We start from the raw sequence: 13,848 nt of genomic DNA on the forward strand, positions 1-13,848 counted from the left end.
TCTCCAAAAGGATGTTAGGTGAGCAATGTTGGGAATCCACAGAACAGGAGTCGGGGGTTGGTCATCCGTGACCTTTCACAAGACACTGTCCCTCTTAGGAGCTCGGCTTCTCTCTCTGCCAAATTGGGGGTGAGGGAGAAGCTCAGGCTAACGTGACCCGAGGCTCTCATCTTATACATTGGAAGTCTGATTACAACAGACCATTTAAGACCCTTAGCTTCCTTCCACTGTATTTTCTGTCTAGTTACTTATATTCAGGAAAGCTGTTGACTGGTCATCTTATTTCTTTGATGGAGGCCCTCATGTTAGTATCTCCTAAGTATAAGTATAGTGGAGGGAGTAGATGGGTTTTTTTCTTTTCAGTTGCAAAGACCCTGGGAGTCACAGCTACATTCACTACCTAGGCAGAAGTTTCTTAAGTTTCCTCAATGATCTAGAGTTCTTTCCCTCCTCCTCCCATATTACCAAGGTCAGAACCCAGGTGGGGACTGGAAGGAAAATTAGGGGGCAACTTTTTTGTCTCCAAAACATTCCCCAGTTGGCTCTTGGGCCAGTTTCTTCTGAGTAATTGAGCCAGAACCTTATGAACAGGTTTAGGAAATAACAGTGGAAGATACTGATTTGGGGGCTTGTAGTGAGCCTGGAGCATTCAAAGTGCTATACAGGTTATATATGGCTAAAATCCTATTTTCAATTAGATGAGGGACAAAAAACTTCACACAATTACCAGATGGACTTAATTGCAAGTGGAGTGGACTTTTTCTATCAAGAAAGGTATACTGAAGGTGGCGCTGAGGGTTCAGAGGATCACAGAAGAGTCACCTCAGCACCGGCTTCTTCCCACCTTTCAAACCTAGCTGCCAAAGCACATGGTTGGGTTGGCTCTGGAAGTTATTCCTCTAGCTATGGGTTTTGACCTAGGGCAAAAAGGGATACTCCACCTGGGAAGGAGAGGTTAGGGAGCCTAACCTCTCTACTTTGACTTCTGAGGATGCCCTGTCTTTAAAAAGCCATAAAGCCTCTACCTGGGTTTGAGCTTCTTTCTATGCAATATTCTGACCTTGATTCTGTCTCTGGACTCAGCGGTGTTAAAAAAAAAAAAAAGTCCTAGTGGAATATAGCAGCATCAATGCAGTCAACAGCATTGTATTGATGTTTTGTAATCCATATTGATAGGGACTCTACAGGGACCCCGTGCTTATCTGGGGTGTTGCTGCTGAAATTGCTAGAATAGTAAAATACAGAGCTACAAAATGGTATGGTACTAGTATGCATGACAAGATAGAAGAAAACATGGATACTGGCTCTAGTACATATATGGACTTAAAGATAGCATTCTCCTTGATTGGGTAAGTAAAGATAGATAATTGGCTAAAATTATCTAAATATTTGGGGAAAAGTTACTTGATGCCAAAATAAATTCCAGGAAGAATAAGGCTATGAAATGTAGAAATTAAGTCATTTGTAATATATAAACTTGTCAGTGGGTATTAAATTGATCTCTGCATCAATTAAGACTTTCCAAACATAAAAGCAAATAGAAGAAATCACAAAATAAACTTCTAAAATGTAAGTACCTTAAAATAAAAAGCAAGCTAGAAACATTTTTGCAATAATTTATAAATGGGCACTATATACTTAATCCATAAGGAGCCCTTAAAAATTCAGTGTGGAAAAGTACTTGGCTTCCCAACAGAATAATGGGCAAAGGATTGGATGCCAATCTAAAGGATATTCAAATACATAGAAATTAAACCTATAATGAAAACTTTTTGTCTTTTTGAAAACCTATGAAATTGGCAAAGATTTGAAACAAATCCATGCCAGTTAAACAGTAAAAGCCTTTCTGGAGTTAAGAGAACCTTGTATTCATACTCTCTAACCCAATAATTTCACTTAGGAGCCTTTCCTAAAGAAATATCTGCCAAGGATATAATTGACAGCATCATTTGGTAACAACTTAAGTGTCAACAACAGGATACTGTTTAGAAATTATGGCATACTTCAATGCTAGAATATTATACAGCTACTAAAAACTCTGCTTTTGAATAATGGAATTCCATCATTATGGAAAAGTTTGTTCGATTATAAAATATTGGCAGTTGACAACTCTGGGTGACAGGATCAGATGTGATTTTAATTTTTCTGGATTTTTCAAATTTCCATTAATGGGTTTCTTTTATAATATGGAAGAAGCTATTTACAAAAGGGGGGACCAAAAGGAAATAAGAATGAACATGGCTGAGTGTCCTGCACAACCCCACTTCAGGGAGGCCAGAAAGTGGAAGTAATATGTTCAAAGTCTAAACCATGAGTTCTGTAAAAGCCCTTGAAGTTGCTTTTCCCCCCCCAAATGAGAAGCTGCTTTTCCAGCAGCTGCCTTGGCAGCTCTGCATTGGCTGCCTAGAAGGGTGTGGGAGGAAAAATGCACAAACGCACTTATAAATGGAATGTGTGTTTTGCAAGAGGCCAAGTTGGCAGCTTTGGCTTCCAAAGGTGGGAGCATCAGCTGAAAGAACAGAGTGTGCAGACGGAGGTCTCAGAGGTCTTGTGGTCCAGGCCCCTCTCTGCAGTTTGGGAGTTGGAGCCCAGGGGGAAACCTAACCCACCTATCCAGAAGGAAATGGCCTCGGCTATTCGTGGGAGCAGGGGGAGTACTTTTGGTACAGGGAGCCCTAATCTGCTCTTCCCGCATTTTAAAGATGATCCTTAGTAAAATAGTATCTGTCATTTATTGAGCACTTAATCTGGGCTTTCCCTATTTTCATCCTCACAACAACCTTATGAAGTAAGTACTAATTTCCCCATTTTAAAGGTGAGGAAAAGGAGGCCCACGGAGGGAAAATTCATACATAACTCAATATTCTGTTATTTTCCACAAACTGGATCTTTGAATTCTCAATAATCCTTAAAAGTAGTTATTCCTCATTTTATACAGCTGTAAAAATGGACTCAAATGAGGTTAAAATGACTTGCCCAAGAATACTCAGGCACAAAGCTGAAGTTCCAACCCTGGCTTGCCCATATCCAAGGCAGGCACTTAATTTGTCTCTTAGGACTGAAGCCCCAAGAAGTAAACAGAAGCTACGCTCCCACAGCTCTGGAGCTCAGCTGGGCAGGAAGGAGTCCAGCACTGTCAGTTTCAAGTTGTTCTCAGGGCCTTGCAGCTGAAGTTGGCAGGACACCTGGAGAACTTTCCTTCTAGTGAAGGGGCTTCAAGTTGCAGTGTCCCAATCCCAAATCAAGCTCTTCTTCTGGTTCCATATAGGACTAAATCTTACAGAAGCTACTTTTATGGCATTAAACACTGCCCCAACTGCCCCACCTTGAGAGTTAATTTTAAGTAGAATTTTTTTTTTTTTTTGTAATTGTAAAAGCAATAAATGCTGAATGTTAAAAAAAAAAAAAAAAAAAATCACCCTACACAAAGAAGAGCATTTGGTAAAACCTAATTTGCCAATCCCAACAGCCACAGGTAAATACTGTTAATATTTTGGCATATAGCCTTTCAGGTTTTGTTACAGGTCTATGTATAACTTTGTATATTTTTTCCTACAAAAATGGACTTAAACTGTACATACTATTCTGTATCCCTCCACAATTCATACAATATACAGTATTATGAATGTATAATCTCATTTATCTTCACAACACTCCTTTGAGATATATACCATTATTATTCCAAGCACAGGAAGTACTTTAATAAATTAAGCAATTTATTAAAGTTCACACAACCAGTAAGTAAAAAAGCTGGGATTCAGAGTCAAGCACTCTGGATCCAGATGTCTACTGCCTTTTTGTGGATATCTTTCACTGGAGATTTTATGTCCATTCTCTCTCTCTCTCTCTCTCTCTCTCTCTTTTTAAAAATGGCTATCTGGGCCGGGCGAGGTGGCTCACACCTGTAATCCTAGCACTCTGGGAGGCCGAGGAGGGAGGATCGCTCGAGGTCAGGAGTTCGAGACCAGCCTGAGCAAGAGCAAGATCCTGTCTCTACTAAAAGTAGAAAGAAATTATATGGACAGCTAAAAATATATAGAAAAAATTAGCTGGGGATGGTGATGCATGTCTGTAGTCCCAGCTACTTGGGAGGCTGAGGCAGTAGGATTGCTTGAGCCCAGGAGTTTGAGGTTGCTGTGAGCCAGGCTGACGCCACAATACTCTAGCCCGGGCAACAGAGTGAGACTCTGTCTCAAAAAAAAGAAAAAAAAAAAAGGCTATCTGGAATTCCATTGTAAGAGCCCTGTGATAGTTCCTTCATTATATGTTTTTGTGAAAATATCCTATGACCCTAGCATAATACTCGGGAAGTAGAATTGCAGGCTCTCAGTGTATAGAGCAATTTATAAGGTTTTTGGTATGATACATATTATATGCCAGTTTAATTCATTTTCTTCTGGAGGGCAATTAATATCTCTACCAGTTTTGGAACTGTGTGCCTGTGCCCCGTGTCCTTTTCCAACACAGAATATTATCAGTTTGAGAGTTGATTAAAAAGCAGAACACTGGCTTTTACTGAATCTGAAGTTTCCAGTTCCCGGGGGGAAAGCTGGTGTGATGGAGGCACCTACTGGGGAAGGGGGGCACTGCAGCCATGTTCTGAAGGGAAGGATTATTCCGAAACATGAAGAAACCCTGGGGTTTCCAGGGTTGGTAAAAAGCTAAAAGAATCTTTCACTTTCCTCTGGCTGGTGGACTTTAAGAATTTCAGTTCAGCCTATCTTTTTCCTTCAATTTCATAAGAGCTGTCAACAAGAAAACAGTTTGTCTTACAGAAATTTGCTTCGCAGATATTACAACTTTGACAAACTACATAACTGGCTGGTTTTCTCCATAGAGAAGTCACTCCTCCCGGTTTCCTTATCTGTATATGCTGTGTGATAGGAGTGCCACATGGGATGAGTACCTGCTTCAGCGCCTGTGTACATAAACTCACTGACCCAAAGAAACAAACTGTGGGTTTCCTCCTTCATCCTGTCTTAAATGAGGAATGCTTGAATTTTAGGCATTTATTAAAAATTCATACATGCCATATAAATGAACTAAACTCCTTAGCTGGTGCACCAAGTTTCCATAAAAGCTGTCTTCTGGTTGGAGAGGCCACAGCCTGACCATACTCACTGCCACTGTCCACGAGGGATCAGAAATGGCACATGGAAAGTGGAGCGCAGATTCACGAACATAAGCTCCCAGTGGTGCTTTCCTCTTCATCTTTTATTCCCATCAGTCCTAGGCCAGAGAGTGAACCATGAGTGCTGCAATAAATAAGAAATAAAGGTAGGTTTTTATCCATATGGTTGAATGAATGGTTATAAACTTCTGGCTAGAGAAGATCAAGTTTTTTTGAGTATGTGTATTTGCCATGCGGCAAGGGGCAGAGAGGTTATGGAAAGTTGCTTGCTGAAGACAGTTCAATGAAAAGAATACTGACCAGTCCCAGAGACTAAATCCTAGTTCTGCAACTTAAGAGATATGAGGCACATCTCAACTGAGCCTCATTTCTTCAACTATAAAACTATAAAATATTTAAATTACCATCGCACAGGATTTTGTGAAGACTAGACAGAAACAGCCCATATACACTCAGCACTTACTACACGCCAAGCATTATTTTAAGCACTTGTCTCATTTAATCCTCAAGACATTTCACTGATGTGGGTATAACTATTATCTCCATTGTTTAAATAAACAGGCTCGTCGACATGACTTACTCAAGTCATACAAAAGTTAAGTGACAGAAGCAGGATTTCAATAATGGCAATTTGTTATTAGAGTCCTTATAAATTGCTACTGGTGTCTTTTTGTCTTTGTTCATTTAAAATGCTTTTATAGCACCTACTATGTACCAGGCACTGTTTGAACAACCTTATAAAACATTAACTTATTTAATAATGTTTGTTGTAAAACACCTGGCAAAGTGCTTAGAATTTAGGAGTCCTCTAGTACATGTTAGTTTCCTGCCACATTGTAATCAATATTCATGCAATTGGGTTAGATTAGAGGGTTGAAGAGCTCTCCAAGGCAAAGCAGGCAGAAATGAGCAAAGAAAAACAGAATGTTTCCACCTGGTATCTGAACTTAAACTAGCAACCACTGGCCTTTTGGGTATGGAGAACTGGAGCTTTGAGGGCAGGAGAGTGGCTCTAGAATTAGAACCATCAGAGTCCAAAATCTGACTATGCCCTTAACAGTGGTGTGATCTTAGGCAAATGGCTTAATCTGAGACTTTTTCCCCTTGTTAAATAGGGATTCTAACAACCTCAACCAAAAATGCATATAAGCCTTTAGCACAGTACCTGACGTTTATTAAGAGTTTGATAAATTAGAGCAGTTATTATTTTTGATTATTAATTTTAGCAGCTACCAAAAATGTAGGATTAAGGGCTAAGTCAGGCCCCTAGCCTGAGGAAAGCTTCTATTGTCTTTGCTACTCCTTTTTCCTGAACGACTTGGTTTCATAAGGGTATCTGCTGGCGTCATGGAGACAGCTGCACAGACAAGGCCCAGAGAAGTCAGTCACACAGCAAGCTTACACAGTTTAGGGGAATGCATGTTACTGCTGCTGGGCTTAATCAGTATGTCCACAAAAATCAGAGTGTGACTTTTAAAAGAAAGGAGCAACTTAAGTTGCCTCACTGCAGGATTTGCTGCTTCTAGAAGGTCTTAATTCTCCTGACTTGTCAATCTTATCTTAGGATCTTTGTTTCCGTCAGAGCCCAAGCCTTTTTGCTCCCTGACCCTAATACTCCCTCCCAAGCCTTCACCCTCCATGGAATATCCAGGCTACTTCTAGAAGGAGAATGATTTGGGACACTCTTGCCTCAGTTTACCTACACAATGGGGGACTGCAATCGAAGTATTCTACCTGGGAATATGAAGACCCAGTCACCCCTACTTCTATACACTGTCCCTGATAAACTATCTAAGGGCAAATCTGTGTGTCCCCCAGAGTCCACGCTCTTAACCAAAAAGCTTTACTGGCAACTTGTGGTCACTTTTTAACCTTTTGCTCTTAGTCTACCCACAAACCTGTTTAAAGTGTATCAGTCTAAGGTCTAAGTTGGCTTCTTTCCAATGTAAACACCTAATACTTGTTTCAGCTTTTCAGAGACAGCAGTTCTTTCAAGCTGCCCAGCAAGTAGACCATCTCACTAGTGGCCCTCACATGCAGTTACAAAGACTTTATGATAGGAAATGAATTTCTGATCTAGGCTTCAAGGCCTGAAGTATTCATGCTCTGCCATCTATCTCCTAGAATGTCAGAATCTTAAGGACTTTTAAAAAAAATAACACAATCCAGTGGTTTCAAACTACTCAAAAAAGCTACTATCTTCTTTTCCTCCCTCCTCCAATATATATACTTATTCACTTATCCACCCACTCACCCACTCAATGCAGAACTTCCCATTTTTATGCTTTAAGATTTATCGTGACCATGCGCGGTGGTTCACGCCTGTAATCCTAGCACTCTGGGAGCCCGAGGCGGGAGGATCACTTGAGGTCAGGAGTCTGAGACCAGCCTGAGCAAGAGCGAGACCCTGTCTCTACTAAAAATAGAAAAAATTAGCTGGGCAACTAAAAATAGAAAAAAAAAAATTAGCTGGGCATGGTGGCGAGCACCTGTAGCCCCAGCTACTCAGGTGGCTGAGGCAGGAAGATCGCTTGAGCCCAGGAATTTTTGAGGTTGCTGTGAGCTAGGCTGATGCCACAACACTCACTCTAGCCCAGGCAACAAAGCAAGACTCTGTTGTAAAAAAAAAAAAATAATAATAATAAATATATATATATAAAAGATTTAACATCAGTTTTTCTTTAAAGAAAGGGTTTACAGTTAAAATGGTTTGAAAATCACTGATTTACTCCAAATCCCTCATTTTACTGAAGGAAAACTGAGACCTATAGTAGGAAAGTAGCTTGACTACCTGTCAGAAGAGAGAGGTAATAGAGCTGGAACTGGACCCAAAGCCCTGCTAAAGTACTCGGGCTTAGAATCAGCCAAATGGGCCCTACCATCTCTTAAAAGTAAACAGAGGTAGCAATGGAGTAAAGGGCAGGGAAGGCAGGATCACACTCCTGATATGTGGGGAAGGTAGGCCCTAGTCACACCTAAGCCTGGGCCTCGTGCTGGGACTTCACCTTTTTTACTCAAGTAGTGTTGGGCAGGTATTTCTTACCCCAAAGGGACTATAGGACCTAAGACCTCTGGTTTTAAACTGGGATGAGCTGTCTCCTTGAGGGACTAATAAGTGTAGTTATATATAATAGCATATAAATATAAAATGGGAATATAATACCTATTTCTTATAACTGTGAGAATTGATTCATGTAAGTCCTCATTTTGTGCTTGGACATCAACAAAAGGCCTTTCTCTAAGAACAGCTGAAGTCCAGGGACCAGAGTCACGAAGGGTAACCCTACACAGTCCTTACCTCTTGGTTCCTGGCAGCAGGATGAGGCAGAGGGTTCCTGGGCACAGGCTGTGGTAGAGCTTTTCAATCTTCCGGCCCCAGCACCAGGCTGCTATCTTTGGGTGGTCCATCTTCAGAGTCTGGGATCAAAGCCATGTGTCAACACTCAGCCAGAGCACACTCTGTTCACCTTTGAAGAGGCAGCAACACTCTTCCTCAGGCTCTAAGGCCATGGGATCCCAGTAAAGGTCCTGGACAGATCCCCTGTTTGAAGCTGGAGCCAACAGTGCAGGGTTCCCTATTGGCATAGCATCCCCATGCCTCCAAGTCAGTTTAGGATCTTCTCGGGGGAGGATGGCTGCTGATCTTTCATCCAGATGGGTCTTCCGGGGCCCCAAGCTAGGGTAGTTACATAACTAATGAGGGCTCTAGTCTGGTTTCTGCCATTAAGTATCTTTGTGACCTTGGGCAAGTTACTTACCAACTCTAGCCTTTACTTCTCATCTGCTAAATGTTAGACTAGGATAGGGTTTCCCAAGCTTCAGCCATTCACCTTCTACCTCCACTCTTCTGCTTATGTAACCCTCCAACATTTTTCTTTAAAGGGAGTCAATTTATTCCCTAGCCTTGTCTAAGTGTTAATAAAAAGCAGTCCATGAAATCATAGGTTCCATGTGGTTATTGTATACTTTAATGAGTGTTAGAAAAACAAGTCCATAACTATAAAAGGGAAGACCAAAAAAAGACCATTTATGACAACCATAATTTATCTTGTGTGTGTAACACACTTTGGAAAACCCTAGACTAGATGACTGAAGACTTGTCCAGCTCCCCGACCTCCGACCTCCTGCCTCAGTCCCTCAAAGTCCCTTGGAGAGCTACCTGGAAGACTAAGAACCTGATTTTGGCAGGTATGAATGGGGCGAAAGTATGAGAGATCTGGGAGAAAAACAGATGTGGCCAGGACTAGAGGAAGCTGGAGAGTGAAATAAGACTGAGCCCAGGGCAGAAAAAAAAGATTGAAGGATTAAGTGCCACTGAGCAGGATTCTCCTTATTAATTTCCAGAAACAGAAGGCCAAGGCTCAGAGCTAGCAAACCAGAGCAGATGACTTACCCCTCTGACCACCAAGATACCCTCAACTTACTCACCTGCAAGGCCTGCTGCTCCAATGGGGGAGGTATGACACGAATGCCTGAGGGCCTTTTTGATTCAGGTGGTAAGCCTCTGAGCCATGCGTGGAGGTGCCTGGGAGTTAGGGCATGCCTGCCTTTCAGCTTCCAGTCGTTGCCTGTGAGAATGTTGAGGGCCCTCTGGGCACTGTCAAAACTTTTGAATTCTGAAAGCAAGAATACCCCCACCTTCTGTTATTAAGGGCCAAGAAAGGTGATCACCATACAAGCTGGAGCCTGGCCAGGGCCATGGGAGAAAGAGTCAGGAGCTGCTGCCTTGGTCCAGCCCAGGAGAGCTTGTTTGGTGAACCTTTCCCCTTCTCTGACCTCATGTTATCACCATTTCCAATCTCCCTCCTGAAAGCTACATTAGGTGGCATAGACTTACTCAGGAAACAGTATTTTTTCTGCTTTCCACTTTTAAGATCTTTAGGCAAGATCACAGCTTCCAGGCCAAGGAAAAGGTTGGACTGCTGCAACAGGTTTTCTTTGAAGGTTTCACTCACTCCAGAGAGGTAAATAGTACCCTGATTCTCAGAATCTCGTTCCAGCTCATTCACGAGGATGTCACAATCAAGGGTGAGCTCTGTCACAGGCCTCTGCACCTAACCAAGGAAAGACGGTATTAGTGGTGGAAAGTCACCAATTTAACTCTCAGGCCTGTTGTATACTAGCAAGTAATTTTACTTTTCAGTTTCCTAACCTGTAAAAGGAGGCTAATGATAATTGCCTTATAGAACTGTAACAGCGATTTAATTGATAAATATATAAATATGTATTTACATGTAAATATATTCTCTTCAGTTCCCTGCCTCCCATCCCCAAAGAAATTCTTTCCATAAGAAACTTCAAAATACCATCACATGATCCCCCTGAAAGCTGAAGGAAAGGACAATCCCAAAGAACCACTCTGAATAATCCATTTGGTACCTAAATTATTGATAAAGAGCACACGGAAGACCCCAATCTAGCCCAGGCTAGTTTTGACAGAAATGAAACCTATTATGTCTTAGGTCACTGCTAGGAGAAAGCCAGACTTGACTTAAGACTTTCCATAATAAACAGTCTTGCACCTGGGCCTTTTTCTAGGGTGTTTCCCGTGTCCTGGGGCACTATAAATACAGGCTGTGCTAGGGCAGGGTTCAGTGAAAAGGGCTGCTTTTGGCTTTCTCTAGCCATCCTACCTTGATAGAGGTACTTTCTACCAGAATGCCATCCAAGGATTCTATGGCCAGCTGGGCAGCTTCCAGGACTTCATACTGTATACAGAGATGAGGCTGCAGAAAGACCAAGATTTCCCCACCATTGTTTTCTAGCTCAAAGTGCTAAAGAAGGGGCTGGGAAAAGGACCCAAACTACAGTGGTCAAAGCCATCAGAATGGATGCCCTTGCTATGCCAGGCTAGACAGGTAGTGGTCGTAGATTGTCACTTTTAAGTGGAATCACCAAAGTTCAGAACGATAACTAACCTTTATTTGTCACTGGTTTTGAGACAATAACTAACCTTTATTTGTCATTTGAATTTGAAGCCCTCTGCCCTGGGTGGTATGGGACACTAACTAATTCCTTACTATCCAACTGGCTTTCCTAATATTTATTGTAAATCACTAAAGTCATCACTGCAAGTTAAGGACAGAGATTCTCATTTGTCTTGTCAGCTTAATTTTAGATAGGCAGCTCTCCTATGAGCTTGGGGAGGTGGGGGCCATGCTAAGTTTTTCCACTAGATAGGCCCCATCTTCAAATGGTCTACTTTCTTGCTTTATGACTCAGAGAAGCTAAATCTGTGGGTATCTGAGCCATAGCATCACCACAGAGATAAAAGCCTTCCCACAGAAAAGTTTAGTGACATTGGATTTGTCAATGACTTCTTAAATATGACACTAGAGACAGGAAACATGAGAACAAATAGTAAAATTGGACTTCATCAAAATTAAAACGTTTTGTGCATCCAAGGACACTACCAATAGTGTCAAAATGCAGTCAACAGAATGGAAGAGAATATTTGCAAATCACATATCTAATAAGAGAATAATATCCAGAATATATAGAGAATTCCTACAACCCAACAACAAAAAACGCAAACAACCTGATTAAAAAATGGCAAACGCTTGAATAAACATTCCTTCAAAAGAAGATATACGAATAGCCCATGATGCTCAACATCACTAATCATTAGGGAAATGCAAATCAAAACCAAAATGAGATACTACTTCATATCCGTAAGGATGGCTATTAATAAAAAAATAGAAAACAAGAAGTGTCAGTGAGGATGTGGAGAAATTGAACCCTTGCTCTTTGTTGGTGGGAATGTAAAATGGTATAGCCCCTGTAGAAAATAGTAGGGTGGTTCCTCAAAAAATTAAAAACATATTTACCAATCTGACCCATCAATTCCATTTCTGGGTATAAGCACAGAAGAACTGAAAGGAGGGACTCGAACAGGTATTTTACATCCATGTTCATAGCGGCATTATCCACAATAGCCAAAAGTTGGAAACAACCCAAATGTCCATTAATGAATGGACAAACAAAATGTGGTGTATACATACAATAGAATATTATTTAGCTCTGAAAAAGAATGAAATTCTGATATATGCTATAACATAAACTCTACAGACATCATGCTAAATGAAATAAGCCAGATACAAAGGGCAAATATTATATGATTCCATTTATATGAGGTACATAGAATTGTCAAATTCATAGAGACAAAAAGTAGAACAATGATCACTAGGGGTTGGGAGACAGGACAATAGGGAGTTATTATTTAATGAGGAGTTTCAGTTTGAGATGATGAAATAATTCTGGAGATGGATGGTGATGGTTGCAGAACACTATCAATGTACTTGCTATATACTTTCCATCCCCTAGTCCATCTTCTTGGGGACAATCTTTTTATTTGTATTTTTAGTCATAGGAAAGGGATTAATAAAAGATTTGGGGAAAGCTTATTTTTAAATATCTAGGATTCTACACTTGAATCACTTTGGAAATCTTTTTGTTTTTGCTTCACTTTAATAGTTAATAGTATCACAATTTAATAGTTACCTAGTTGCAAATTCTAAAGGTACAAAAAATTTACAGTGAAGTCTTCCCCTAACCTCTTTCCCCAGCAACCTAGTTCCTCTCCCAAGGGCCTCCATTATACCCATTTTTGTACATCATTCTACAAATATTCTGTTATACTGTTTCTAGTTTTAATTCTTTTCATGGTTTCTTCCATGTCTCTATATGTGCTGATAATCTTATTGCTTTGTATATATCAACTTTAGTCTTTACTGACGATTTAATATTGAAATGACTGTGAAGATGGAGACTTACTAAGTCCTTCTGAACTATAAAATTTTTCAAATCATACACAAGTATTATTTTTTAAAAAGCAAAGCTAATTAAACTCTTTAAAGGGATTCTATCTAAATAAAAACCCAATACTAAAAATTTACCCTAAGAGATTAGAGAACAACAAAACCCCCCATAATCTTCTTCTTGTATCTTAAGCTATGAGCCTACTCTGTAGTTACACCCTATAGACTACTTCCCAAGACATGAAAGTTATTGCTAATTCTGAAAGGGTATTTAATCATTTAAAGCCAAGATCACAATCAGAAGACCCACAGGCTACATTCAATCAGCAGACATATTTTTTGTCTGGCTTACAGGACATTTAAGAAAACTGTAGCCAACATAAGAAAATTGACAAATTTCTCAATTCTTAAAAAAAATCAGAATATATGGCAATAGTGGGTATACATTCTTGTGGATCCACAACTGCTCTCATCAAAGTATGTCTCACTCCAGTTGATAACAATCAAGCTCACTTCACTATTTGTTATCTGAATTTCTAACACTAATCTAGAAGAACAAAATCTGAATCTTCTGGTATCCTTACCTGATGGGTTTCAAGAACAAGAGTCATTGACTGGATTGGGCCAAAGCTCTTAAACAGCCTCTTCAGAGCCCTGAGGTTGCAATTTTTGCTAAATGGCCCAGCATAGACAGTTGACATCTCTGTCCATTTCATCCTCATCCAGAAGAAAAACAATAGAATATAGTATGGAGGTAGACATGGGAAGAGAATTTGCAATCATGAGGGCTGGGTGCAGTGGCTCAATGCCTATAATCCTAGCATTTTGGGAGACCAAGGCAGGAGGACTGCTTGAGGAGCCAGGAGTTTGAGACCAGCCTGGGCAATACAGAAAGACACCTTTACAAAAAATTTAAAACTTAGCCAGGTGTAGTGATGTGCACCTGTAGTCCCATCTACT

General features: G+C 40.6%; 1 protein-coding gene across 1 annotated transcript in view; it reads right to left on the minus strand.

Annotated features, from left to right (window-relative positions):
- Positions 1–5,173: 5,173 nt before the first annotated feature.
- REXO5 (RNA exonuclease 5) overlaps positions 5,174–13,848 on the minus strand; it is a 30,724-nt gene continuing 22,049 nt past the window's right edge. Inside the window, exons 14-19 of the mRNA XM_069485690.1 lie at positions 13,473–13,612; positions 10,765–10,857; positions 9,969–10,185; positions 9,560–9,747; positions 8,430–8,548; positions 5,174–5,255 (exon numbers count right to left, since the gene is read on the minus strand). Coding sequence (XP_069341791.1) covers positions 5,174–5,255; positions 8,430–8,548; positions 9,560–9,747; positions 9,969–10,185; positions 10,765–10,857; positions 13,473–13,612 — 839 coding nt within the window. The remainder of the gene's footprint in view (positions 5,256–8,429; positions 8,549–9,559; positions 9,748–9,968; positions 10,186–10,764; positions 10,858–13,472; positions 13,613–13,848) is intronic.

Source organism: Eulemur rufifrons, chromosome 14 (assembly GCF_041146395.1).
Source record: "Eulemur rufifrons isolate Redbay chromosome 14, OSU_ERuf_1, whole genome shotgun sequence".
NCBI lineage: Eukaryota > Metazoa > Chordata > Mammalia > Primates > Lemuridae > Eulemur > Eulemur rufifrons.